Here is a 27,664-nt window from a genome sequence, read left to right as displayed (position 1 = left end):
CAAAAGACACGGTCTTTATCTCAGGGAGGACGGTATATCAGAGGTGGAGAGGCTGTACCTGGCCTTCCAGGTGCGCGGCCCTTCTCAATTGCCCTTCACGGAAAGGGCTCCAGGATTTCTTAAAAGCGCTGTGACTTGAGAGAGCCCCAACGTGACTGGAGATGGTCCTTGGGACCGAGAAATGTGATAAAACCGGCTGGTCCACCCGAAGGGAGCGTCTCTTCCCGCAGGTGGAGCAGCGCGGTGCGGACTAAGCGAAAGCACAAGCGGGGCCGAGCGCGGCACCGCCCCCTCCAGCTGCAGGGGCGTTCCCAGCTGCCGCAGCGATCCTAACGGGCTCGGGCGGTGCCCCCGGCGCTCCGCCTCCCTGGGCCCTCCCCCGGCTCCATCTTGCTGGCGACCAGGGTTGGGCTGTGACGCTGCTCCCCGGGGTCAGGTGAGGCGCCCCCTACCTTTTCTGCCCCCCTTTCCCGTGTCACCTCGCACATGCCCGCTCTGAGGTGCGCCGTCCGGGAGATGGCGGGGCGCCGTGTGTGTCCCCGCGGTAGGGGTTCGGTGGAGGTGCCTGTGGGCCTCGGGGCGGCGGGCGTCTCGGCGTGCGTGTCTCAGGGCCCTGGCTCCCCGCTAGGGGCTTTCGGGCGGAGGCGCATTGCATTGGGGTAGGATAGGCGAGGCGGCCGGCCTCTGTGCCACTCCGCTGTCTGGAGATCAGAGGGACGGTGGTAGCCCGCGCGCCCGCAGGTGGACCACAGGTGGAGGGACGGAGGCCAGAGGATGGCCCTGCCGAAGTGACCTCAAGGAAAGCTGAGTAGGGAAACCAGCAAGGAGCAACGAAAGCTGTCTGGCTGGTGATTAGATTTTCCGGTGACACAGCAAATTTTGGGGAATTTGTCCTGTGCTTCACTAAGCCTGGGACAGAATGCCTAAGCCTAAAATTGTACATTGCCTCAAGTTTATAGTTCTTGGAAACTATTCTGGGAAATAACATTCCAGATTTGATTACTATTCCTTCAACAGATGTGTGCTGATATCAGGCCCTCCGTCCTGAGCAAACACTTCCTATACAGCGAAAGGTGGCTGATGTCTACCATAAAAGTGACAGAAACGAAAAGTCCCAACTGCCTTTAAACTCACTAGTATCTTCTGATAGGGAGCTGATCTGATAATCTGTCCTATTTAGAGCGTAATGAATTACTTCTCAGGCAGGGAAGGAGTTTCAAGCACTAGATGGCAGGTAGAAGAGAGAATGTTGGCTACTCCAAATTTAAGCTGCTTTTCAGTCCTCACTGGTGATGGCTGCCTTCCCTGTCCCAGAAGTCATGTCTGGCCCTTACTCTAGTTCTTTATCCAAGGGCCCTTGCCAACAGATTTAAATTGTCCTTCCCCACCAAGAGGCAGGTTTTGGAAAATTGTAGTCACTCCTGTTGGCCATCTTCATTTGCCCTTCCTGTTTCGTATTTGTTTCATAAATCTTGTGTTCCTGGGCTTCCTGCCATCTTGAGACTTCTGTAGTGAGGCCCAACCCTTTTAGTAGCTGACTCACTGGGTGGAGATGGTTTGGAGGACCAAGAATGATTTCTACTCTTATAAAAGTAGTTGGTGATGGAGAATGTTGAAAAGGAAATAAAAGCTCTTGTTTGCCAGTATAGTCTTATTATTCCTTGGGGAAAATGAGTAATTTGTTGAGTCACCCTGGGATTTTAGTTTTTTGCAAAATCTACCTTTTGAATAGGTGATACATGCACAACTCCAAAAGGGCTAAAAGTACATTGAAAATTAAGTTTCCTTCCCATTATGTCTCAGCTGGCCTCGTTTTTTGAGAATACTTTCAGGGATATACATACAAGCAAATAAATGTATTTTCTATACTTAGAGTTGGCAGTTTATGCAGTTTTCACCTTGCCTTTTTTCCCCACTTAATTAGATTTAGAGATGGTTTCATAGGAGTTTAAAAAAATATGATTCATAGACCAGCAACATCAGCGTCACCTGGAAGCCTAGTTAGAAATGCAGAATCTCATGCCCCATCTCAGAACTACTGAAGCAGAGTTTGCATTTTTAACGAGATTCAGGTAATTCACATTCATGTTAAAGTTGAAGTACTGTTTTATCTAGTACCTTGTTCAAAGAAGGGAGAGAGGAGATTTGAGCTTGGTAAGTCAGGGAAGGTGAGTGAGCCCAGGCATGAGGGCCAAGTCAGTTAATAACAGTTGCTGAAACAAGGGCATGTTGGGAATGGTTCAAGTGGTAGAGATTGCACATTGGAGTGTAGGTATTGTGAAGAAAGAAAGTGAATAGATATATTGGAGCCAGGACTAAGGAGACCTGAATGTCAGGCCTATGAATTTTCAGTTGATACTCCGGCAGCAGTCTTTGAGGAGTTTTGAACTGAAGAGTGATATGCTGAAAGAGAAAACTGTAAGTGCAGGAAAATTATAAGTGTGAGAGTATATGCAAGGACATAAATGGGAAAGTAATTTTAGTAAAACAGGCATCAAGTGATGAAAACCTGGTCTAAGGATATGGCCATGAGAATAGAAATTACAGGAAGAGTAGGAGAGGCATTTCAAAGGAAAAAGAAAAACATTGGGTTATTTACTGTACTTAGTCATAGGTAATTTAAATAGTGGTACTAGTAACAGATATGGTATTTTTTTTTCCCCCAAGTTTTTGTTCAAATCCCAACCAGTCAACATACATTACAATATTAGTTTCAGGTGTAGAATTTAGTGACTCATCACAACACCCTGTGCTCAACACAAGTGCCATCCTCAATACCCATCACCTGTTTAACACCCCGCCCCCTCCAGTAACCATCACTTTGTTCTCTATAGTTAAGATTCTGTTTCTTGGTTAGATATGGGATATTAAGAGTGATCTGGTGGGGGAAAGATGAGTATTTAATTCCACCCAATACTGAAGGCCTCCTAGCTGGCTTCTATCTTAATATACTCCTCATTCTGTTTTGATGATTGTCCATCTTACAATTATATCCCACCTTTTGCCTTGCACATGATAGTGTTCAACTTCTCTGCCAATGTATCCATCACCTTTTTTTTTTTTTTTTTTAAAGATTTTATTTGTTTATTTGACAGAGACACAGCGAGAGAGGGAACACAAGCATGGGGAGTGGGAGAGGGAGAAGCAGGCTCTCCACGGAGCAGGGAGCCCGATGCAGGGCTCGATCCCAGGACCCTGGGATCATGACCTGAGCCGAAGGCAGATGCTTAATGACTGAGCCACCCAGGCGCCCCTATCCATCACCTTTTGAAACAGTTTAAACCTTTGATAATCCAGTCTTAGTACAGTGTTTTATGGTACATGCTAAATAAATGATTATTTGACTTTAGATAGATATATTTGCCAGGTATATTTTATCTGATCACCAATAGTTTTTTAGATATGGTCAGGCTAGGAAGGGTATTGTTCTGAATGTTTTTTCCCTCTGCTTATTTGCATTTGTTTTAGGTTAGTAGTGTTTCCTTCAAATGCGAAAGGCATTTACACACATACATATATATGTATATATTTGTGGCTTTTTGGTTCACACTGTCTGCATTTGTTTTACATGAGCTGTCTTATTTAATTTAAATTCAATTAACATATAGTATATTAGTAGTTTCAGAGGTAGAGTTCAGTGATTCATCTGTCTTATATAACACCCAGTGTTCATGACATCCCATGCCCTCCTTAATGTCCATCACCCAGTTACCCCCCTCCCCCTCCCCAGCAACCCTTAGTTTGTTTCCTATGCTTAAGAGTCTCTTATGGTTTGTATGAGCTGTCTTTAAAAAAAAAACAAAAAAAAAAACCTTTATTATGGAAAAATTTAAACACGTAAGAATGGACAGAAGAGTGTATTGAGTACCCACATACTTGTCACCCAGCATAAATAATCAACTCATGATTATCTTGTTTCATCTGTACTCCTGCCCAACCCTTTAATATTATTTTGAAGTGATTCCGGACATTATAACATTTTATATATATTAGTGTGTATCTCTAAAAGATCAGATGCTTCACAAAAATCATAATACCAATATGACACCTAAAGATGTAGTAATTTTTTTTTAAAAGATTTTATTTATTTATTTGACAGAGAGAGACACAGCGAGAGAGGGAACACAAGCAGGGGGAGTGGGAGAGGGAGAAGCAGGCTTCCCGCCGAGCAGGGAGCCTGGTGCGGGGCTCGATCCCAGGACCCTGGGATCATGACCTGAGCCGAAGGCAGGCGCTTAACGACTGAGCCACCCAGGCGCCCCAAGATGTAGTAATTTCTTAACATCATCAGATGTTCAGGTTACTGTTTGCATTTCCAAATAGAAATGAGCTCCTTTTGAAGAAAATAACTTTGAATTGATTGTTCTTTTTTTTAGAGATGGAGAGAAAGAATCTTAAGCAGGCTCCACACCCAATACAGAGCCCAATGCAGGGCTCTGTCTCACAACCCTGAGATCATGACCCGAGCTGAAATCAAGAGTCAGACATTTTTTTTTTTTTTAAAGATTTTATTTATTTGCGAGAGAGAGAATGAGAGACTTAGAGCATGAGAGGGAGGAGGGTCAGAGGGAGAAGCAGACTCCCCGCTGAGCAGGGAGCCCGATGTGGGACTCGATCCCGGGACTCCAGGATCATGACCTGAGCCGAAGGCAGTCGCTTAACCAACCAAGCCACCCAGGTGCCCCAAGAGTCAGACATTTAACCAACTGAGCCACCCAGGCACCCCTCAATATAGACTGTACTTCAGGAAAACCATATAGTTGATAAAAGATTTCTCAGATTCCAGATAATAAATGAAGAAAAAATGATAGAATTAGATCTAGGCATTGATTATCAGCCACGTAAAAGAGAGACGGTTGATCATTAATGTGTTTCCTGATAGAAACAAACAATATTTTTTGAGTATTTATGCTAAAATAGTAATAGGATCAAGCTTCTAGATCTGACTACAAATCTATAGTAAATAACTATAAAAGATTATCATGGAGATTCTACTGGCAAAATCCAGATAGAGGGAGATTTCAGGACAAACTGGTTCCTTCAACAAGTAAGCTGCATGGAAAAAATAGGAGAGGTGAGGTTTTTAAAAGAGATTTAAGAGACATGCCAACTGACTAGACTATATGGACCTTATTTGTATACTGATTTGAACAACCAAACTGTAAAAATTATTTTGAGACATCTGGGTAAATTTAAACACTGACTGGATATTTGATATTAGGAAATTAAATTTTTAAGGTACAATATTGGTAAATATGGCTTAAAAGAGTCCTCTTTTTACAGATGGTGTATTAACATTTATGAGTAAAGGGATATGATGTCTGGGGATTTGCTTTATTTTTTTTTTAAAAGATTTTATTTATTTATTTGAGAGAGATTGAGAGAACCAGTGGGAGGAGGGGCAGAGGGAGAGGCAGACTCCCCACAGAGCAGGGAGCCCGATGCGGGCGGGACTCGATCCCAGGACCCTGGGATCATGACCCAAGCAGAAGGCAGATGCTTAACTGACTGGGGATTTGCTTTAAAATGATCTAGGGAAGGGGCGCCTGGGTGGCTCAATTGGTTAAGCGGCTGACTTTGGCTCAGGTCATGATCTCAGAGTCCTGGGATCAAGACCCACGATGGGCTCTGAGCTCAGCGGGAAGTCCGCTTGTCCCTCTACCTCTACCACCCCCACCCCCGCACCCACTCATGCTCTCTCTCAAATAAATAAAATCTTTAAAAAAAAAAAATAATCTAGGGAAGGGTAAAAATGAAATAGAATTAACTATGACTTGATAGTTGTTGGAACTGAACATGAAGGTTATGTGAACATTCATTATATCAGGATGAACCACAAGAAATTTGTATTTTAAAACATTTGAATTTCAGTAATGCCATGCAGGTCAATCTAACACTGTTCTAAAATCTTTGAATTTTCCCTAATAAAAAAACAAGTATAAAATAAAAAATGAGGGGCGCCTGGGTGGCTTAGTTGTTGAGCGTCTGCCTTCGGCTCAGGTCATGATCCTGGGGTCCTGGGATCGAGCCCCGTGTCGGGCTCCCTGCTCAGCGGGAAGCCTGCTTCTCCCTCTCCCACTCCCTCTGCTTGTGTTCCCTCTCTTGCTGTGTCTGTCTCTGTCAAATAAATAAATAAAATCTTTTAAAAAAAACAATAAAAATACTTAAAGACCATAGAAACTTGGACACTGACACATTGATGATATTATGGTTTTATTTTAAAAACAGTCCAGTCCTGTTAATTAAAGTTATGTTTGTAGGTATATATACTGAAGTTTGTATAGGTTAAAATGGTAGAATGTCTGGAATTTGCTTTGGAATAATCCAGTGGAGTGGTAGGGAATGAATGAGAGTACTGAGGAAAAAAAAAAAAATTGGCCATGAATTAGTAATTACCGCAGCTGAGTGTTGAGTCTATGGGGTTTCTTATACTATTAACATTTTTTTTTAAAGATTTTTTTATTTATTTATTGAGAGAGGTAGTGATAGAGAGCATGAGAGGGGGAGAGTCAGAGGGAGAAGCAGACTCCCCACTGAGCAGGGAGCCCGATGCGGAACTCGATCCCGGGACTCCAGGATCATGACCTGAGCCAAAGGCAGTCGCTTAACCAACTGAGCCACCCAGGCGCCCCTATACTATTAACTTTTGATTAAGTTTGAAACTTAAAAGTTTATAAAAAGGTGTGTGTGACTACAGAATGTTAAATCTTAACCATTGTTTCCCGTAATGTTACATCACCAAATAAGGGGATATCTGTGGCACCTGAAAAGCCTTTCTTTTAATATTTACATGTTCATTTTAATGTTACCTTCTCAAGAAACTAACATAAGTTTTCCATTTATGGAAGTGATATAAAGTAGACCTAAAATAAATTTTTTTAAAGTATTTTACCTTTTTTTTTAAGATTTTATTTGTTTATTTGACACAGAGACACAGCGAGAGAGGGAACACAAGCAGGGGGAGTGGAATAGGGAGAAGCAGGCTTCCCGTGGAGCAGGGAGCCCGATGTGGGACTCGACCCCAGGACCCTGGGATCATGACCTGAGCTGAAGGCAGACAATGACTGAGCCACCCAGAGCTCCTAGACATAAATTTACATGAAAAATTAATTGGCTTAAAAGATACTCCGTAAATATTCCATAAATAATAGTACTGGTAGTATTCAGATATGACAAATTATATGGTATGAAGAGAATGAAGTTGGAACATTTACTATGCTATACTGACTCCTTTGGTGTGAATGGTGAAATGAAGCATTTTATAAACTTTGCTTATACCTCTAATATCCACCTGTTGAATGCCTGACAGACTCTTCATTTTGAAAGATATATTTTGTATAAAACCCTATGATAATATATATGTTCAAAGGACTTAACCCTTATAAAAAATTACAGAGGACTTTTTTTTACTGTTACAGAATGTCATACCCAGGCTATCCCCCAACAGGCTACCCACCTTTCCCTGGATATCCTGTAAGTATTGGCACTTATAAAATAGCTTGTGTACTTGGAACAGGCATCGTATAGGACTAGCCCATGGCAGATCTTACAGGTATGCTAGGGTACGGGTCATAAACTCAATTGCCCAGAGGTACTGAGTAGAATCAGTGTGTTAAGGCGGGTATTATGGAGGAATGAGAGGGCACTTGCCTCACTTTTGGAAAACTGGAAGCTACTCAGCTGTAGCCCAATATAGCCATGCTGGGAGGCAGACTCAGTGTTGCTAATACTCCATTTCTTCAAGAAAAGCCAGAAATGTGGATTTGATATGAAATTGCCCCATTTTTTTAAATTGGGAAATTCATTTTTTTTAAAGATTTTATTTATTTGACAGAGCACAAGCAGGGGGAGCAGGAGAGGGAGAAAGGAGAAGCAGACTCCCCACTGAGCAGGGAGCCCGACACGGGGCTCGATCCCAGGATCCTGGGATCATGACCTGAGCCAAAGGCAGACACTTAACCAACTGAGCCACCCAGGCGCCCCGGGAAATTAATTTTTTTTAATGTTAATGTTGTATGAGCCAATAGAACATGTATGTGAGCTAAGTCCATCCCATGAGTCACTGGTTTTTAACCTTTGTGTTAGAAGATTTAAAATAATTAGAAGGGCTTGACTCAGAGATAACAAATTGCAGTGGATTAAAGGTCCCTGGATTTGTAGTTCTGAGACTGAATATTTGAGGTTCATTTTATAAATGTGCTACTAAGTTCTGCCTTGTTGATGTCTGGACTATGAGGATTAAACTCATAGCGGGAACATTTAAGTGAGAATTATGCATTTCAATTTTATACTCAGAAGTGTGTAAGGCTTCTTTCTAACTCTGGGAGAATACAAAGAGGCCTATGCAGGTTAATGATAATATGTGTATCCTTATGTAAGATGAATATATAGCTCTCCTGAATTTATCATAGGAGTGATGAGAATTATGAATATGTTCCCAGGCCCCTAGGTACTGAACTGGACTCTGGCTACCATTTCGTCAGTGTGGGCTAATTTCTGAAACAGACAACCCCAACATCTAAGTGACTTTACAGAATAAAAACTCACTTCTTGCTTGCTTTACTTCCTAGAAGTCAGTGGTGGGAGGGTGGGAGGAATCAAGGAGGCTTTATTCCATGTAGTCTTTCAGGTTCCCAGGCTCCTTCGACATAGTGGCTCTACCATCCTATAGGGCCTTAGAGTCTTCCACTGGATTCTCTGCTTCCATTTGGCAGATGAAGGAAAAGAGAACGAGAGAGTATAGAGGACTGTGAAGGGGGTTTGTAGGGGCCAGGCTGGAAGTGGTGTACTTCACTTCTGTGTCTCTTCATTCACCAGTACTCATATTGTCCTACTTAACTGCAGGGGGTTCTGGAAAAGGTAGTCTAGCTTTATGGCCAGAGGAGAAGGTTTAGTGAACATGTGACAATCTCTGCCACTCTCAGACATTGTCTAGTCTGGGCTCCAAAATGTCACACCATGTATGACTCAGGTGACTCTTTTCTTTTTTTTCCTATTACGCAACAGGTTCTGGTATGTTGCAAGAGAGCTGTGAATTCTTCTCTTTAGGGTAGAGAGCTATATCTTTCTCATATTTCCAGGTGCTATAAAAATGAAGGAACTAATGAGCTTTGTTAGTTTTTCCTGAAGGCTTGACGTTTGTAAAGTCTAGTTCTTACTCCCAAATAGAGAAACAGGCCCCTCTTGCCTGACACAGGTAGAATTAAATTTAACTGAGTTCTGACAAGCAAGTGTCCTGACAAACTAGTATACTGGTAAACTAGTATAAGATACCAAGACTTTTAATGGGATTTTTAATATGTAAAAGAAAATCTAGACCTTGACAGTTACCTGTTTGTTTTTTTAGGTGGGTCATATTTCTATGTGATCACATTCATTTGAAAAATTTTCTCATTTTTCAGCCTGCAGGTCAGGAGTCATCTTTTCCCCCTCCTGGTCAGTATCCTTATCCTAGTGGCTTTCCTCCGGTGGGAGGAGGTGCCTACCCACCAGCCCCAAGTAGCAGCTACCCAGGAGCTGGAGGCTACCCTGCCCCTGGAGGTTATCCAGCCCCTGGAGGCTATCCTGGTGCCCCACCACCAGGGGGAGCTCCAGCCTATCCAGGAGGTGAGTAATGGGTTGTGGCATTAGTGATGATTTGGAATTGCTGTACCACTTTTTCCTTCTTTTTTTATCCTCTTCATCCTTGCTTGTTTTGTATGAGGTCAGAGATGCTCTTAGCCTACTCTCTACCAAAGACAGTAAGAACCTGGCTGGCAAGATTGAGGGATAAAGGTTCTTAGGGAGCATGAAAGCAGGGAACATTCTTAAAAATTCTGTTGTGAAAAAGAATAAATCTCATGGTAATAAAGGACCAATATATAACAGTTGGCTTGGTTATTTTTTAAAAAGATTTTATTTGTCTCAGAGAGAGAGTGAGCGCAAGAGAGCACAAGCAGGGGGAGTGGCAGGCAGAGGGAGAAGCAGACTCCCCTCTTGAGCAAGGAGCCTGATGTGGGGCTCGATCCCAGGACCCTGGCATCATGACCTGAGCTGAAGGCAGATGCTTAACTGACTGAGCCACCCAGGCATCACATTGGTTATTTGTAATCGATTGTGATCCTTAAAAAAGACAGCTTTGTTCAAAGGTAAAAAAGTTTAGCACTTCTGTATTATAAGTTAGTTGGGCAGGTGAATGAAGTAAAAATGTTGTAATGGAGAAGGAATTGGTAAGTTGAATTTAGGCCAAAAGAGACTGCTGTTATAGCATTAATAGCCTATTTTTTCCCCCACTGTTCTTAGTAGATATTTTCCTAAAGTTTACTCTCCAGTCATAAGAACTGTCGTTATATTCTTTTTTCTGGTTCCTCCAGGTCAAGGGTTTGGAACCCCACCAGGGGGAGCAGGCTTGTCTGGCTATCCACAGCCGCCCTCCCAGTCTTATGGTGTTGGCCCAGCACAGGTCCCACTGCCTGGTAGGTACCAACTATCCAGAGAAAAACAATAGTGTGCTATTTTAAAAATCTCAATTGCCATTGAGAGAACTTAGTTTACATTTGGGATAGCCTTCAGTAAACTTAGTACTTCCATGAATAATTTTAAATACATGGTTTCATGAAATGAATTAATCTGATGGAAAAGTTTAATCAGTAAGATGGAAATAAGGACCCACTTTTCTAGTTACAAAAAAAATCTGTTCCAGAGCCAAAAAACCTTTAGGAGCTTCTCTGCTCACTCCTGTACCACTCCTAAACCCTCAGAACTATGTCCTGACATTCTTTCCAGATGGAATCAGAATTTAGTCTGGTTTGAGTGTTTAAAGAAAAAAAAGGTATTATTTGTTACATTGTGTAGAACATGAATTATTGTAAAAGGTTCTTATGACGAAAGTTGGTTTTAGATTCAGTGAATTATAATGCTAAAAATTTATCCTAGTGAATAACATGATGTGAATGTTCTCATATGTTTCCATATTCATAATAGTCAATGCTGTTTGGAAAAATTAAATCCTATAAGACCTGTTTACTGTATTTTTTTAAATGTTTAGGTGGCTTTCCTGGAGGACAGATGCCTTCTCAGTATCCTGGAGGACAAGCTCCTTACCCAAGTCAGGTATTTCTGCTCCTATTTTTATATTTCATCCAGTTTAATCAGATAATGCCAAAGAAGGGCACCACTCCTTTGCTGACATTAGAGATTTCCATGAAGCAGAGGAGATGGTTTATTACAGTCACTGAAGATTCTAATCTTTGCTTCTGGTAGACACAATGCTCTCTTTGGTCCATCTGCTTGTAAGTGTGTCCTGATGATTTAATAAGACAAGGATAGGTTCCTTCTCACAGGTGATGATACTCATAACTTTTTCATAGAGATTCACTTGGGTTCTTGGCATTGGTTTTCTTTTTCTTCTTCCTTCGCTGGCAGTTACAACTATGAACTTGGGTGACTGAGTAATTGGTATTTCTGGCAGTGTTTGAGAAAGTGTGGATTTGTTTTTTCTTTTTACCTTTATAACGTTCTACTCTTTTTTCAGATCAATACAGAATCCTTTCCTTCCTATCCTGTTTTCTCTCCTGTTTCTTTGGATTATAACAGTGAAGTGAGTAAGGTTTTCTAATGTTCACTAATTACTGGGTCCCCTATATGTGCCTTTATTACTTTCTGATTTCTCGTGTATTTTTCTCTCACAACTTCCTTGAGGGCTCAACTATATCTGTTTTATCTTTATGTCCCTATAGTGCTTGACAAGGCTTTAACTGTGGTAGCCAATTAATGTTTGTTGAATTGATTTCTCAGTAGCCCTGGAAGGTCTCCCATATATCACATCTTTGCCCCATCTCTGTATAGCCCTCATAAATATTAAATATTATTTTAATATTGTTTTATTTTAAATTGCCTTATTAATTCTTTTATATCCTATGGAAGTTACCAGGAACACAAGCAGTATACTTTTATGCTTATCTTTATCTTGATTTTTCTAATTTATTCCCATACTGTTTATTCATAAAGATCTATTATTTTCAAGCTTTTTTTAAGGCTGGGGTGGGATAGGGATTACAGTGTTGGAAGAGAAACACTTCAGCTATTTTCTGGCTTACTTTCTTGATTTAAGGAATTTGATCTCCAGAGAGATTAAGAAACTTGTTCAGGGCCACACAGCTAGTGAAAGACAAAGCTAAGACTAGATCTAGCTCTTCTGACTCGCAGACCAGTAGTCTTCCTGTTACACAGTGCTGCTTTGCTGATACTCTAAATGGTATTCCTTCAAAGCACATAGAGAACTGCTTTCGATCCTTTTTTTTTATTATTGATTGTTGATGATATTGTAAATCTGTAACTATTTTAATGAGAATTTTTATTTTATTTTAGCTTAAGCATGCACATAGCTTTAGAAACATTTTATGACTGAATATAAAAGATTTTCAAACATAAAACACTAAAAATGAAACACACATACACATGTAACTCATGTGTAACAATTACTACCTTAAGATAGAACTAAAACCAGTAGGTGGAAGTTTACAGAGTGATAGATTTTGGAAGATCTTTTACATGGAGGTGGAGTAGGCTACCTTGTGAGGAGAGAACTCCCTGTCACTGAAAGTCCTCTGGTAGATGTGCATGTGTGTGTGTGTTTAGGGAAATGAAAATTTGTGTCTTGGTTGGGCATTTGGGCCAGGTGACCTTTCCTGATTGACCCAATTTTGTTTTTCAGCAGGAAGGTTGACCGTCAAATGAGTGTCAAAGGGTGGAACTTTTGGTGGCAGATACTGTGCTGAGAAATTTTCCCTAGTTTGAGTTTTGACATCTAGAACATAGACCCTGATTTCCTTTAATTTAGTATAATGGCTGGAGGATAGTACTTTTGATGAAGATTCACTTCAAATGTAGACTTTCTACATAGAATAAGACAAATCCATTTTTTCCTACAGATGAAAATTGGAGTAGTTTTTTTTTAAAGATTTTTTTAAGATTTATTTATCTGGGAGAGAGAGTGAGCACACACACACATGCACATGTATTGGAGAGTGGTAGAGAGAGTCTTAAGCAGATTCCCTGCTGAGCAGGGAGCCTGACCTGGCGCTTGATCTCATGACCCCAAGATCACGACTTGAGCCAAACCATAAGTTGGACACTTAACTGACCGTGCCACCCAGGCAACCCATTTATTTGAGAGAGAGTGAGAGCACACGCTGGGAGGTAGGGGCAGAGGGAAAGGGAGAGAGAAATTCAAGTGGACTCCGTGCTCAATCCCATGACCCTGAGATCACCACCTGAGCCGAAACCAAGTGTCAGATGTTTAACTGACTGTACCACCCAGGCATCCCAGTTTTTGTTTTTTAAGAAAGAAGAGTATAACAGAAAATGAGAATCATCAAATAGTACATGTTGGGGGTTAGTTTCTCTTACTGCCTAGTCCAGTCCAAAGGCTTTTTGCCCTAACTTAGGATTTTAGTGAAGGTGCTTACATCAAAGGAACCTTTCTTAGTTTCTTGATACCATAAGGCTCATGTAAAGGCTTATGTTGAAAAAAAAAATTTAGGGGCGCCTGGGTGGTTCAGTCGGTTAAGTGTCTGCCTTTGGCTTGGGTCATGATCCTGGGGTCCTAGGATCGAGTCCTGCTTCGGGCTCCTTGCTCAGCGGGGAGCCTGCTTCTCCCTCTCCGTCTGCCTGCCGCTCCCCTGCTTGTGTTCTCTCTCTCTCTGTCAAATAAATAAAATATTAAAAAAGAAAAAAAATTTATACTTGAATATTTGCAGTTGAGAATTTTTTCTTAAAACCACTATACAAATATTTGTTAGTTCCCTGCTTATATTCCTGGCACTATATTCATAGTGCAGGATGGTTGTTAGAAGAAAATGTTGTGTGAGAATATAGGTAAGTGGGAGAAATCATTGACCCTAAGAATGTTTGCTAAAAAATGGTCTGTTCCCTTTCTCCCCATTAATTTGCCCCTGCAGTTGCTGGCATATTGCTATATTCAGTGGGTATAACTTTAAATGCAGTTTCAGTTGCCTAAAAAGCAGTTGAGTCATTTTATATTTTGCAGTCATGTTGAATGCATCTTTAAATGATATTTTAAAGATAATGGGTTAAATAAAATATATTACTAAAATTCAGTTTTAAAAAACTGTGGTGAAATACCATCTCACTTCATCCCATCTCTCTTAAGCCCTGATTTGAATAGTTTAAGAAAACTATTGAATTGTTTCCTAGCTGTGTATTTTCAAATTTTTAAAATTTTGAAATAATTTCAGACTTAAAAATGTAATAAAAATTGTACATAGGGGGCATCTGGTATGGTTCAGTTGGTTGAGCATCTGCCTTCGGCTCAGGTCATAATCCCAGGGTCCCGGGATCAAGCCCTGCGTTGGGCTCCCTGCTCAGCGGGGAGTCTGCTTCTCCCTCTGTCCCTCCCCCTTGCTTGTGTGCTCTCTCTCTCAAATAAATCTTTTAAAGAAATTATATTGCTTGTTTGAAACCTCATTGGGCAGCTCAATGTCTACCTAACTAAAATCCTTATTATATTATTATCTTTAAATCAAACACTGCTGCTCATCTCACACTATCCAGGGATCAATTTCTTTTTTTCCTGCTGTTCTAAGAAGGAAATCAAGACATAGGAAGATTGTGACAAGTTTCACAAGCTTGACTTTTCTTATCTCCTGAAAGTTTGGTGTTTAGCTGTCTTTTGGCAGGGAGAGGATAGGTCTTTCTTGCCTGTTCCAGAATGAGCCTTCATAATAAAATACTCATATCCTTTGTCCTAAAGCAAACATGACCTCCTTAGCTAAGAGTGATGACTGGGGAAGTCTTAAGTTGTCGTCTTGTCAGCAGAGAATCCTGACTTAAAATTTATATTTTTGGGGGCGCCTGGGTGGCTCAGTTGGTTAAGCGATTGCCTTCAGCTCAGGTCATGATCCTGGAGTCCGGGGATCGAGTCCCACATCAGGCTCCCTGCTTAGCGGGGAGTCTGCTTCTCCCTTTGACCCTCACCCCCTCATGTGCTTTCTCTCTCTCTCATTCTCTCTCTCAAATAAATAAAATCTTTTTTTTTTTTTAAGATTTTATTTATTTATTTGACAGAGAGACACAGTGAGAGAGGGAACACAAGCAGGGGGAGTGGGAGAGGGAGAAGCAGGCTTCCCACCGAGCAGGGAGCCCGATGCAGGGGCTCGATCCCAGGACACTGGGATCATGACCTGAGCCGAAGGCAGACACTTAACAACTGAGCCATCCAGCGCCTCAAATAAATAAGATCTTAAAAAAATAATAATAAATTTGTATTTCTTTTACTAAAGAAGTGTAAAATTTTTTCATGTTTGTTTCTTCCCCAGTTTTATTGAGATATAAGTGACATGTAACATCGTTTTAGTTTTGGGTGTACAACATGATGATTTGATGTATTTTTATTTTTATTTTATTTTTAAATTTTATTTATTTGAGAGTGCAAGGGAGAGAGAGTACAAGCAGGGCGAGAGGCAGAGGGAGAGGGAGAAGCAGACTCCCCACCGAGCAGGGAGCCTGACGCAGGGCTTGATCCCAGGACCCTGGGATCATGACCTGAGTCGAAGGCAGACGCTTAACTCTCTGAGCCACCCACGGGCCCCTGATATAATGTTATCTTATGAAATGATTAGCACAATCCCTGACTTGGATTTTATGCCTCTTTTTTCAGCCTGCCGCGATGACTCAGGGAGTTCAAGGAACAGTCCAGCCAGCTGCCAACTTCGATGCCATGAGAGACGCAGAAATTCTTCGGAAAGCAATGAAGGGTTTTGGTAAGGAAAACAGGTTTTTAATCTTATTGATAATTTCAAATGACTGAATCTAAAGTAACAATAAGCTTTATTTTTTAAATCAAATTTATGTGTCCACCTGTGCACATAACTCAATTTAATCTGACACCAGGCACCTTGTAAGCATGTAAGAGATGTCCTCAGGGAATACCCAGTACAGAATTCACCCTTACTTAAACATGTATGGTTCTTCCAGGCACAGACGAGCAGGCAATTGTGGACGTTGTGGCCAACCGTTCCAGTGATCAGAGGCAAAAAATTAAAGCAGCTTTTAAGACCATGTATGGCAAGGTATATATATTTTTTTCTTTCCTGGCCACAAACAGTGGCCTATAGGCTCCATTGTTTATGTTAGGTTGTATACTATTGTTTTATTAGTGCTGGTGGTGCGAAGTAGAGACAGCTAGATTTCAGAGACCCCAGGAGTGGTGTGTTCACTATTTATTTCTCTCAAAAGCCTTTCTAATTCTGGAGTAGTCCTTGATCTCCTAGTCCTACTCATACCTCATAGGATGTCTGATATGTGATAGATGCTCAGTAGAAAATAGATTATGGCCACAATAGCATAACTGATAATAGATAAATTTATTATATCAAATAGGTAGATAAATAGTGTAATAGAGAAATAGTATGGTTCACAGTCTCTCTTTACAGTGGGGTTCAAGGACTTACTATACAGCCCCTACTTATTCTTGGTGTTTGGCATCCTCTTCCACTCCTCTTCCTCCCTCTAAATATATCCTATATTATGATGCATGTAACTTCTTGCCATTCACCGCAAACATCATGGTCTTTCAGACCTCTATGTTTGGTATACATTGTTCTCTTGGCCTAGAACACCTTTTCCTCTTTTTTTCTTCATGGCAAACAGCTTCTTCAGGATTTAGCTTGAATCAGCTACTATGAAGTTTGATTTCTCAGAGCAGAATTTTGCTGCTGCTTTCACTGTGGTCCAGTTGCATTTTGTAAAACCTCTGCCATAACTGATCTCATTCCCTACTCCCTGCAGCAATGAGCTCCCCTCAGGCAAACCACGTCCAATTCATCTGGGCATTTTCAGCACCAAGTATAGGAATAATAACAAATAGCCACTTAATAAATATTTGCTGAGGGGCACCTGGGTGCCTCAGTCTGTTAAGCGTCTGCCTTCGGCTCAGGTCATAATCCCACAGTCCTGGGATCAAGCCCTGCATTGGGCTCCCTGCTCAGCGAGAGCTTGCTTTTCCCTCTCCCTCTGTCTGCTGCTCTGCCTACTTGTGCTCTCTCTCTCTCTGTTTCTCTGTCAAATAAATAAATAAAATCTTAAAAAAACAAAACCAATGTTTGCTGAATGGATGATCAGTGACAAAATCAAGCAAGATTCAGTGGGTAAAAAGCACTATTGCTTCTTAGATATAAAGGGGAAAGCTGGGTAGCATTGTTTTTCCATTTAGAAGGGAATCCTGAAATTTCCTAACATGCTCTGGATCCAGTTTACTTTTCTCAGAATGGGAATAGAGGTTCCTTGGTTTGTCCCACTTCATTTATTCTACTCTGCCTTACTCTCTCTGCCTGGCCCAGATCTACTTCTTTAGTCTTAAAGCTGATGAAGCGACACAAACTCTAGATTTCCTTAGGGTTCAACATCAGATTCACTTCTCTAACAAAAGTATTTTCTGTATTATGAATCTCTTTAGTTAATATATAGCCTGTGCTATGCTGTCCTGAATTTTCTCCTATATCAGTTTAGAATTAAAACTAAATTCACAGCCTGTGTTTTTTTGCTCCCAGCCCCCTTTTGTCTTGGCTTCCTACTAATTAATACAAATATCATTTGTTGTGGAGTTGTCCTTGATTCCACATTCTTCTTTATCAATCAGTCTGTGAGTACTCATTCAGTGCCTACTGTATGCCAGGCACTTTGTCCTAGCATCCAGTTACTGACAATATCTCCTTGATCTAATATGTAAAGGGTTCTTTTAAAATTTGTCTTCTATCTCAAATCAACCACTCAAATCCAAGCCTTTATTAATTCTTACCTAAGTGATCTGGTTGCAAAAATGTTCTTATCTAAAGTCTCTATCGTCACAGTCCATACGGCCTATGGTTGTCATTTCAGTGTCTTTTTCTTGCATAAAAGCTTCCAGTGGCTCCTCCCGGTATGCAGAATCAAATCCACATTCTTTAGTTTGGTGTTCAAGGTAATAACACAAGCGTATCGTTACAACTGTGTCTCACTAATCTTTGAGAACATTCCCCTCTAACAAAGTTGGTTATCTTCTTCATTAAACAAGCTTTGCTCATTCTTGCCTCATACTGGTGATTCTCAGCCTTAGCTGAGCATCATAATCTCCTTTCAGACTTAAAACACATGCAGAATCTCTGAGTATTTGTCCTCTACATCGTGTGTGTGTGCATAGCCAAGACTGGGAACCATGTTTTCTGTTTCTCATTTGTGTTCCTCCTCCTCGCCTGAAATATCTTTCTCCTTCCTCTTTGCCTGCTAATGTTTATATACTCTTTAAAATCTGGACTAGAAGCTTTCTCTGAGTTCTCTAGCCCAGTTTAACTTCTTCTGTTTCAGCTTTTTCTGCTGGTTATCTATGTGCCGTTTACTCATCTGGTACTGGAGTGGAGGCTGCCTTATATTATCTCTTTTTAGATATTTATCTTTCCGAATAAGAATACAGTGATGATGATTCCTACTTCTGCACAGAACAAGAACAGTTTCTTGTGTGAAACAAATATCTGTTTATCATTTTGTTAATCTTAATTGTTTATTTCATGTATCTGTCTTTGTACCTGGTATAGTGGTGAAACTATAGTAGGAATTTATTAAGTGTTCATTGGTAGAATGAGTAAAATACATCTGCTTGAGGGGTGCCTGGGTGGTTCAGTCAGTTAAGTGACTGACTCTTGACTTTGGCTCAAGTCATGGTCTCAGGGTCCTGGGATCGAGCCCTGTGTCGGGCTTCTTGCTCAGCAGGCAAGTCTGCTTGGGAATTCTTTCCTCTCCTTCTGCCGCTCTCCCCACTCATGTGCATTCTCTTTCTCTTTCTCAAATAAATCTTTAATAAATAACTAAAATACATCTGCTTGAGATGTTGGCGAGGATGCAGAGAAAGGGGAACCTTCTTGCACTCTTGGTGGGAATGCAAACTGGTACAGCCACTCTGGAGAACAGTATGGAAGTTCCTCAGAAAGTTGAAAATAGAGCTACCCTATAACCCAGCAATTGCACTACTAGATATTTATCCAAAGGATACAAACATAGTGATTCCAGGGGCATGTGCCCCCCAGTGTTTATAGCAGCAATGTCCACAATAGCCAAAATATGGAAATACACCATGGAATATTACTCGGCCATCAAAAAGATTGATCGCAGCTTGCCATTTGCAGTGACGTGGATGGAACTAGGCTGTACTATGCTAAGCGAAATCAGTCAGTCAGAGAAAGACAAATACCATATGATTTCATTCACATGTGGAATTTAAAAAACAACACAGATGAGCATAAGGGAAGGGAAGGAAAAATAAGATGAAATCAGAGAGGGAGACAAACCATAAGAGACTTTCAACTATAGGAAACAAATTGAGGGTTGCTGAAAGGGGTGGGGCGGGGGGAGGGGGTAACTGGGTGATGGGCATTAAGAAGGGTACTTGATGTAATGAGCACTGGGTGTTAGAGGCAACTGATGAATCACTAAACTCTACCTCTGAAACTAATAATACACTATGTTAATTGATTTTAAATTAAAAAAATATATTTGCTTGAGTGTAACAAACTTTAAATGTATATTGTTTCTAGTATATACTATTTAAGTTTGAAATTTAGGTTTTCATAAAGCAACTCAATTCCATTTTTCCATATTTTTCTTAAAAAATTTAAGCAACAAAATTTGGAGAGCACACATACTTAGTTTGTATTTGTAATTAAACAGGATTTAATCAAAGACCTTAAATCAGAGTTAAGTGGAAATATGGAAGAACTGATCCTTGCCCTGTTCATGCCATCTACATATTATGATGCCTGGAGTTTACGGAATGCAATGAAGGTGCTGTATGTCATTTACTTTGTATATTTTATCCTATTTCAAATGTAAAACCCCACGTGTTACAGCAGTTTTGAATTTACAGTGACAGCTAAATCAATACATAATATCATCTGAATATATAGGGCTTTTCAGGTCTGGAGGCCAAAGAAATATTTGATGGAATAGTAAGATTTAATTAACTTCCAGCGATTTTTGTTTTTCTTTTGTATAATTCTCCCTTTCTTCATTTCACGTAGGGAGCAGGAACTCAGGAACGTGTATTGATTGAAATTTTGTGCACAAGAACAAATCAGGAAATCCGAGAAATTGTCAGATGTTATCAATCAGAATTTGGACGAGACCTTGAAAAGGACATTAGGTCAGATACATCAGGGCATTTTGAACGTTTACTTGTATCCATGTGCCAGGTGAGTACAGCATGAATATATGTTGATGGAGGGAACATTCTTCACTTTCTGTGACCAGTGAGCATTCTTTATTCCTTTTAGTATTTAGTCTACTTGGAATCTTGCCATCTTTAAGAGGGGTAACACAGAATCCTATGTACAAATTTCTTTTAGTCACAATTGAGATTGATTTCTTCAGATCTGGCTTTTGTAAGGGATTAGAAATTAACCTCTTTAAAGTTATATGGAATCAGAAATCAACTTGCAGCTCTATATTTTAGGCTGGGGATGAATCTTGTACTTTAAGCTTAGCATTGTACGGTCAGTTAAATTGGACCATCAACTGAAAATGTGCAGGACTGCCATGGAAGTGCTAGAGGAGGTGAAAACTGAGGAGAGCCAGAAATGCAGAAACATTTCTCAGACTTGACAGTAATGTTGTGATTAGCACCTTCCTTATTCTGATTTCCCAGATGTGCTGGAGAAGTGACAAAAAATTCTCCGAAGAGAGTATTTGGAATGATATTAAACACACTTACAGAATGAGATGATGAGGGTTTATTTGAAAGGAATGACACAGAAGACCAGCACACTGATTCAGCATCAGGAGTTATTAGCTTTCCTGCTAGTACACAAGGTTGGACAGTCCAGAGGGATCAGAGAGTAGAGGACAAGGTCTTCAGAGCAAAGGGAGATAGTTGCAGGAAACAGTGCGCCAGAGTGAGTGGGTGGGTGTGGATATGAGAAAAAAGGAAGCAAATGGGTGGGAAGAAATTGAACTTAACCTACGATGGAATAACAGAGTACGGGGATAGATTAGCATTTAAAAACAACAACAAAAGGAAGACAAAAGCAGGAACAGATTTAACACTAAAAAATGATTAAGACTTTATATGAGGTGTTGAATCTATGCAAATTCAAGGCCCATCTATTTTATAAAGTAAAGGGACCTTTTTCAGGAAGTGAGCAGAGGAATGGCTTCCCAGGAAAATGAGACTGGTGTTGTGTATTTGAGTGCAAAGGCAGTCAGCTGGGGAGTTTTTCCTGAACATCTTTTCATGTGCTATCTTTAGTCTCCCATTATAGAATATGCTTCTGCATATTTCTTGTGCCCAGTGCTCTTCAGAATACAGCATCTCCCCTTCAAGGAGCACCTCTCCATTTTGTTCCTCAGACAGACATGGAGACTAGAGGGCAGGCTTTCCTTCTTTTGGGTTTGTGTTTCTATTTTTTGAGAGAAACCAAATGCCCATCTAAGCTTTCCTCTCCTTCAGGCCCAGAGCTTCTCTGTGGCTCTCTCCTTTTCCCAAGGAAGAGTTTGGTATACAAATTGGCATAGTCCAGCAGAACTTGAGTTATTTATAGCTTCTAAAAAGCTCATGTGTCATTTGTATGTGTACATTCAAAATAAAACTTGCATGTGGTGAGATTACACTTGGTTGAAGGAAAGGAGGTTCATGAAGCCTCCATATTATATGTTCCCTCCCTTGACTTAAATTCTTTGAGGGCAGGGACCTTGTCTTTCTTGTGTCCCTACCACCTAGCACATCCTGTCGGTTCTGACTAATACAGCCTCACACAAAACAAGCGCTCTATACCTTTTAGCTGCATGAATGAATACAAAGTGGAACTCAGTATAACACATAATGATCTTAAATCCCAGCTAAGGAGAATTAATTTCTTCACTTGAGTAGTTTATATTTCCTAGTAGAGATGTTTTTCTTTTCTTTTTTTTTTTTTTTGGTGGGGGGGGTGGGTTGTATAAATATATATATATAAATTTTTTTTAAAAAGATTTTATTTATTTATTTGACAGAGAGACAGCGAGAGAGGGAACACAAGCAGGGGCAGTGGGAGAGGGAGAAGCAGGCTTCCCGCCGAGCAGGGACCCTGATGGGGGCTCAATCCCAGGACCCTGCAATCATGACCCGAGCCGAAGGCAGTCGCCTAACCGACTGAGCCACCCAGGCACCCCATATATAAATTTTTTAATGGAAACTTTTCTGGTTTAACTTCGTCCTCAACGTCCTGAAAACCTCTCATTTTAACATAACCTCATTAAACCATGATCGAATATTATAAACTCCAAAGTTGGCAGTGTAATAAAGTACTAGTTATGCTAGTACAGCTTCTTTGGAATTGAAGATATGCATGACAAACTTTATGCAGTGATCTTCAATAAATTGTCCCTTTAAGTCCAAAAGTGACTAGATTGGTAAGAAAATTTTTAGTAGAACTTGTATCAGGTTTTCCAATTCCTGCCTTCCTCTTTTGCAGGGAAATCGTGATGAGAACCAGAATGTTAACCACCAGTTGGCTCAGGAAGATGCTCAACGTCTCTATCAAGCCGGTGAGGGGAGACTAGGGACAGATGAATCTTGCTTTAACATGATTCTTGCCACAAGAAGCTTTCCTCAGCTGAAAGCTACTGTGGAGGCTTATTCCAGGGTATGAGCTTTTCTTTTGAAGATTTGGCTTCAGTTTTTAAGTTGTGAAAATATTTTAACCCCTATACTTTTTGTTTGCAGGTGGCTAATCGAGATTTGCTAAGTAGTGTTGCCCGTGAATTTTCTGGAAGTGTTGAAAGTGGTTTAAAGACCATCTGTAAGATACTTTTATGTTTTGCTTTGTTTTGTTTGTAGATGAAGAAGCTTTGAATAGTTGTTTCCCTTAAGTGACGACAATTAATATAGCCTCCTGGGAGTCTGCTTAGGCAGAGGTTGAGCTAATTCTATGTTTTTAAATACAGTTCCCTATGAATGGCGGTGGTGTGATCAAAAAGGGTTCTTTGGAATTATTATTATTTTTTTTTTTTTAAGATTTTATTTTATTTATTTGACAGAGAGAGACATAGCGAGAGCAGGAACACAAGCCGGGGGAGTGGGAGAGGGAGAAGCAGGCTTCCCGCCGAGCAGGGAGCCCGATGCGGGGCGGGATCCCAGGACCCTGGGATCATGACCTGAGCCGAAGGCAGACGCTTAATGACTGAGCCACCCAGGCGCCCGGGTTCTTTGGAATTATTAATAATTATTATTATTGCATGGCTCATCCCAGGACCCTGAGATCATGACCTGAGCTGAAGGCAGATGCTTAACTGAGCCACCCAGGCATCCAGAACCACCTTTTTTAAAAGTTTATTTATAATCTCTCCACCCAGTGTCAGTTTTGAACTCACAACCCCGAGATCAACCCCTGACTGAGCCAACCAGGTGCGCCTCAGAAAACACCTTTCAAATATTCAGCCCAATGAGACCCTTTTCCCTTTTGAAATAAAAGCAAGAACAAAACCCAGTTTGTGGTGTTCTTTGAGATGTCCAATGAAATGGAAATTTAATTCTCATGGAGAATATATGATGAAAGAGTATTAGTAACACATTGGTATTAGCAATTGAGTGTCCTACAAATATTCCTGTAGTAATTGTAGCTAAAGGAATAATGTAAAGTTAGTATATCTCTACCATCTGCAGGAAGAGACTTTGCTAAGTTAATTTTCCGAAGAGAAAATGTCAGACTTATTATCATTCTCAAATTTAGGCTCAAATCTGTTTTTTATACTGGAATGTATCTCCTACCCTTCTGTCAGCCAAATGATATAACTGATGTCTAGAATTTGGATTTCAGTCATTATTTCTTTTAAGTAAGATATCGCCAGGGCGCAGTTGTCACAGATTTTCTCACTTGAAGGGGAAAAAATGTAAAGAATCTAAGCTATTGCATCTATGGAGGAAAAGAGGGATTTATTGGGAGAATGATTCCTTTAGAATTAAAGGTAGCCTGTCTGATGCAGCTAGAAAGATAGATGAATGCTGAGAAAAGTCAAGATTTCGCTATGATTATAAGGATCAAAGGCAGGCTAGAAGTGATAAATGAAGCTGGGGCATGGGTACCTTTGTCCAGGCATCATGTGTCAAGTATCTCTAACTTGCAGTGCAATGTGCCCTGAACCGCCCTGCCTTCTTTGCTGAGAGGCTCTACTATTCTATGAAAGGTGCCGGCACAGATGACTCCACCCTGGTCAGGATTGTGGTCACTCGAAGTGAGGTGAGGCTTTCTTTTCTTTTCTGATCTTACTTGATTTTTTTTTTTTTTTTTAAGATTTATTTATTTGAGAGAGAAAAGGGAGGGTAGAAAATGCAGGGGGGAGGGGTAGAGGGAGAGAATCTTCAAGCAGATCCCCCCCTCCCCCGAGTGTGAGCCCATGTAGGGCTCTATCCCAGGACCCTGAGATCATGACCTGAGCCAAAATTAAAAGTCAGACACTTAACCAACTGCGCCACCCAGGCGCCCCTGAGCTTAACTTGATTCTGAATATTGATTTCCTAAAAGTTCCTCAGCTGGGGATTAGGAAGGATGTTAAGAGCGAGCTCCCTTTGTCACCGCTGGTAGAGGCTGTATTAAAGCACAGTGTTCACTCTCCTCATGCCGTGAGAGAGGATTGGGTTAGTGAAACAGACCACTGTGTCTCAGTGTAGCCAGTGCCAAGAGATTTTTCTACTTGAGAAAGTCTGTGGAGAATACTGATTTATGTCAAGTTGGAAAATGTTTTTTATTTTACTAATGTAAAAAATTGTATGAAAGATTAATCCTATTGGATACAAAAATTCTTGAAATTTGGCATGCCTTCTAATTATAAAATAATTTTTAAAAACTTATCTTTTTCTCTTTACCTAAATATACCTCAAATGCTTTCCTTTCTTTGACTTTGTATATATATTGGACTTCTTTCTTACTTGAAAGAAAACATGCCACTAAATTATAGTAGAGAAGGTAAATCAGTTTTATAAAGACAACCATTTTTCTCTGTATACAATCAGTGTGAAGCCATATCACAATGATGTACTAATAATGCAATATTTGTAAGCCATAAATCTCACTGCTCTTCTAATCAGGATCCCAAATTGAATAAAAATCACAGCAATTTCTAATTCTGCATAATAAAGCTGAATAAAAGAAAAAGTTGCAAAACTCTGCCTTCCAAAGCCCTGGTAGGTCCATTGGACAGTTATAGTGGTCTTATGTCAAAACTGTATTACTTTTTTTAAAGATTCAGCTCTTTTGACTTAGAAGAGTAATTTGCATCTATCTTATTTTACATAAATTACATAAATTGTTTTTAAAAAAACTTTGTGTATTTGTACTTGGACCTAAGTTTTCTAAGCATGATCTCTTCTTTAAATCGTAATAAAATATACACAACATAAAACTTAACATTTTAACCATTTTAAAGTATTCATTCCAGTGGCTTAAATTAAGTACATTCACATTGTTGTACAGCCATTACCACCACAACTTTTTCACTTTCGTAAAACCGAAATCCATACTCATAATAATTCACTGTTCTCCTTTCTCCCCCCAGCCCCTGGCAACCATTATGCTTTCTCTTCCTATGAATTTGACTACTCTAGGTACCTTGTATAAGTGGAATCATACAGTATTTATCCATTTGTGACTGGCTTCTTTCACTTAGCATAACATTTTCCAGGTTCATCCATGTTGTAGCATGTGTCAGAATTTCTTTTTAAGGCTGAATAATGTTCCATTGAGTGTGTAGACCACCTTCTGTTTATTCGTCTGTCAGTGGACACTAGGGTTGCTTCCTCCTTTTGGCTATTGTAAACACAGGTGTACGAATATTTGCTTGAGTCCTTGCTTTCGCTTTTTTGTGTATACCTGGAAGTGGAACTGCTGTATCATATGGTGGTTCTGTTTTATTTTATTTTTGAGGAATCACCAAACCTTTTTCTACAGCGGCTGCACTGTTATAGTCCCACTAGCAATGTTACAAGGGTTCCAATTTCTCCACACCCTTGCCAACACTTGTTATTTTCTTTGTTTTTGAGAATAACCATCCTATCAAATGGTTTTATTTTTTTTAATTGTTTTTAAATGACCAATATTTTGAGGATAATAGATGAAACTGGTACCACCCTTATTCAGTATTTTTAGAGAACAGTGAATCAGCCCTTCCCTGGGTGATGCTAGCAGTGGTATGAATGCTACCTATCAAATGTTGGTCACTTGGTCCCCCCCCGCCAAGCTTTGATTATAATTAGGTTCTTTTCATTATTAAAGAATAATTCTAATAAATACCAGTTTTCTTTTAATACTTTTTTCTAACATCAAAAATATCATCTCTTGCATGCAGATTGATCTTGTACAAATAAAACAGATGTTCAGTCAGATGTATCAGAAGACCCTGGGCACAATGATCGCAAGTGACACAAGTGGAGATTACCGAAAGCTGCTTCTGGCCATCGTGGGCCAGTAGGAGGGATTTTTTAAATAAATGAAGCATATCCTTCAGTAATTGACCTGCATGGAGCAATATCAACCACCACCTAAGCAAAAGAGCTTTTTACCAAGGACTGTGTCAGGGTATTGTGCTTGGTTTGCACATGTGGTTACTGCCTTAATTCCAATGTTACTTTTTCTCTATATACAATCAGCGTGAAGCCATATCACAATGATGTACTAATAATGCAATGTTTGTAAGGCATAAATCTCACTGCTCTTCTAATCAGGATCCTAAGTTGAATAAAAATCACAGCAGTTTCTAATTCTGCATAATAAAGCTGAATAAAAGAAAAAGTTGCAAAACTCTGCCTTCCAAAGCCCTGGTAGGTCCATTGGACAGTTATAGTGGTCTTATGTCAAAACTGTATTACTTTTTTAAAGATTCAGCTCTTTTGACTTAGAGTAATTTGCATCTTATTTTACATAAATTGATATTCTATATTTATAAACACTAAACTTTCCACATAGGAAAGGGATGAGTATTGCCTGTAGCAACTTTTAAAAAAAGGGATTATATGTTTATATGCATAAAATATATAGCCTATTTCTATGTCTAAAACTCCCTAAAGATCTTTATTGGCCCTTGGTTTTAAAAAAAACATTATGAAAGACTTTAAAAATTAGTTACAATTTAATCATGATTGAAGAAAGTGAAGCTTGACATATATAGGAGGAGCTTAATTAGTGAATGAAGCTTACAGTATGGGAAAATTGGATCCCAGCTCTTTGGAGAAGTAGTTCAGGAGCTCAATTAGTGGTGTAGCAGGATGATTACAAAACCCATTGGCTTATCCCCACTACTGAGCAATTACTTATTGAGTATATTGAACATTATAATAGGTAGTCAGGAGAAACACGAAGGAGGTTTGTAATATACTGGGGGCTCTAAACAAAAATTAAGACAAAAAAATTGTAAATACTAGATGATAAATTCTGCTGAGGATGAGAACCCTATTCTTTGTGTGAAGCTTCCCAGCACAAAGCAGAAATATAATACAGATTTGGTGAATGCTTATACTCAGAATTGAGAAGAACAGTAAATATCAATTATAGTTCAATGAACATTCGTTTTGTGTAAATACCAAGGGGCATATAAGGTGGTATAAGATACAATCTTACTCTGAGATAGACCTCTCTCTGTACAGTTGTAGTGAAGGCAAGATATATGGGTA

The 27,664-nt window shown here is 40.0% G+C and overlaps 1 protein-coding gene across 2 annotated transcripts; it reads left to right on the top strand.

Moving 5' to 3' along the window:
* Window positions 1-361: 361 nt before the first annotated feature.
* Window positions 362-26,755, top strand: ANXA7 (annexin A7). 2 transcript variants are annotated; one of them, XM_044916054.1, is made up of 14 exons: window positions 362-436; window positions 7,419-7,473; window positions 9,402-9,604; window positions 10,342-10,454; window positions 11,027-11,091; window positions 11,513-11,578; window positions 15,659-15,761; window positions 15,976-16,070; window positions 19,699-19,812; window positions 20,049-20,219; window positions 22,476-22,646; window positions 22,727-22,802; window positions 24,127-24,239; window positions 26,344-26,755. In XM_044916054.1, exons 2-14 carry the CDS (start codon window positions 7,420-7,422, stop codon window positions 26,464-26,466), a joined length of 1,467 nt encoding a protein of 488 aa, XP_044771989.1. In that variant the 5' UTR covers window positions 362-436; window position 7,419; the 3' UTR covers window positions 26,467-26,755. The 2 variants fall into 2 exon arrangements, with proteins under 2 accessions (XP_044771989.1, XP_021555242.1); XM_021699567.1 differs by lacking the exon at window positions 11,513-11,578 and having other exon boundaries at window positions 9,402-9,606; window positions 10,353-10,454.
* Window positions 26,756-27,664: the final 909 nt, after the last annotated feature.

The sequence above is a fragment of the Neomonachus schauinslandi genome, chromosome 6, assembly GCF_002201575.2.
Source record: "Neomonachus schauinslandi chromosome 6, ASM220157v2, whole genome shotgun sequence".
NCBI lineage: Eukaryota > Metazoa > Chordata > Mammalia > Carnivora > Phocidae > Neomonachus > Neomonachus schauinslandi.
The sequence above is the reverse complement of the archived record's forward strand: the minus strand, read 5'-3'. Positions and strand labels throughout refer to the sequence as shown.

Excerpts from the sequence above, each read along its gene's own strand:
- ANXA7 (XM_044916054.1), top strand. The coding sequence starts at position 7,420 with ATGTCATACCCAGGCTATCCCCCAACAGGCTACCCACCTTTCCCTGGA. Across the intron at positions 9,605-10,341 it reads GGAGCTCCAGCCTATCCAGG|GGTTCCTCCAGGTCAAGGGT; the intron begins AGGTGAGTAATG and ends ATTCTTTTTTCT. Across the intron at positions 22,803-24,126 it reads AAGTGGTTTAAAGACCATCT|TGCAATGTGCCCTGAACCGC; the intron begins GTAAGATACTTT and ends TCTAACTTGCAG.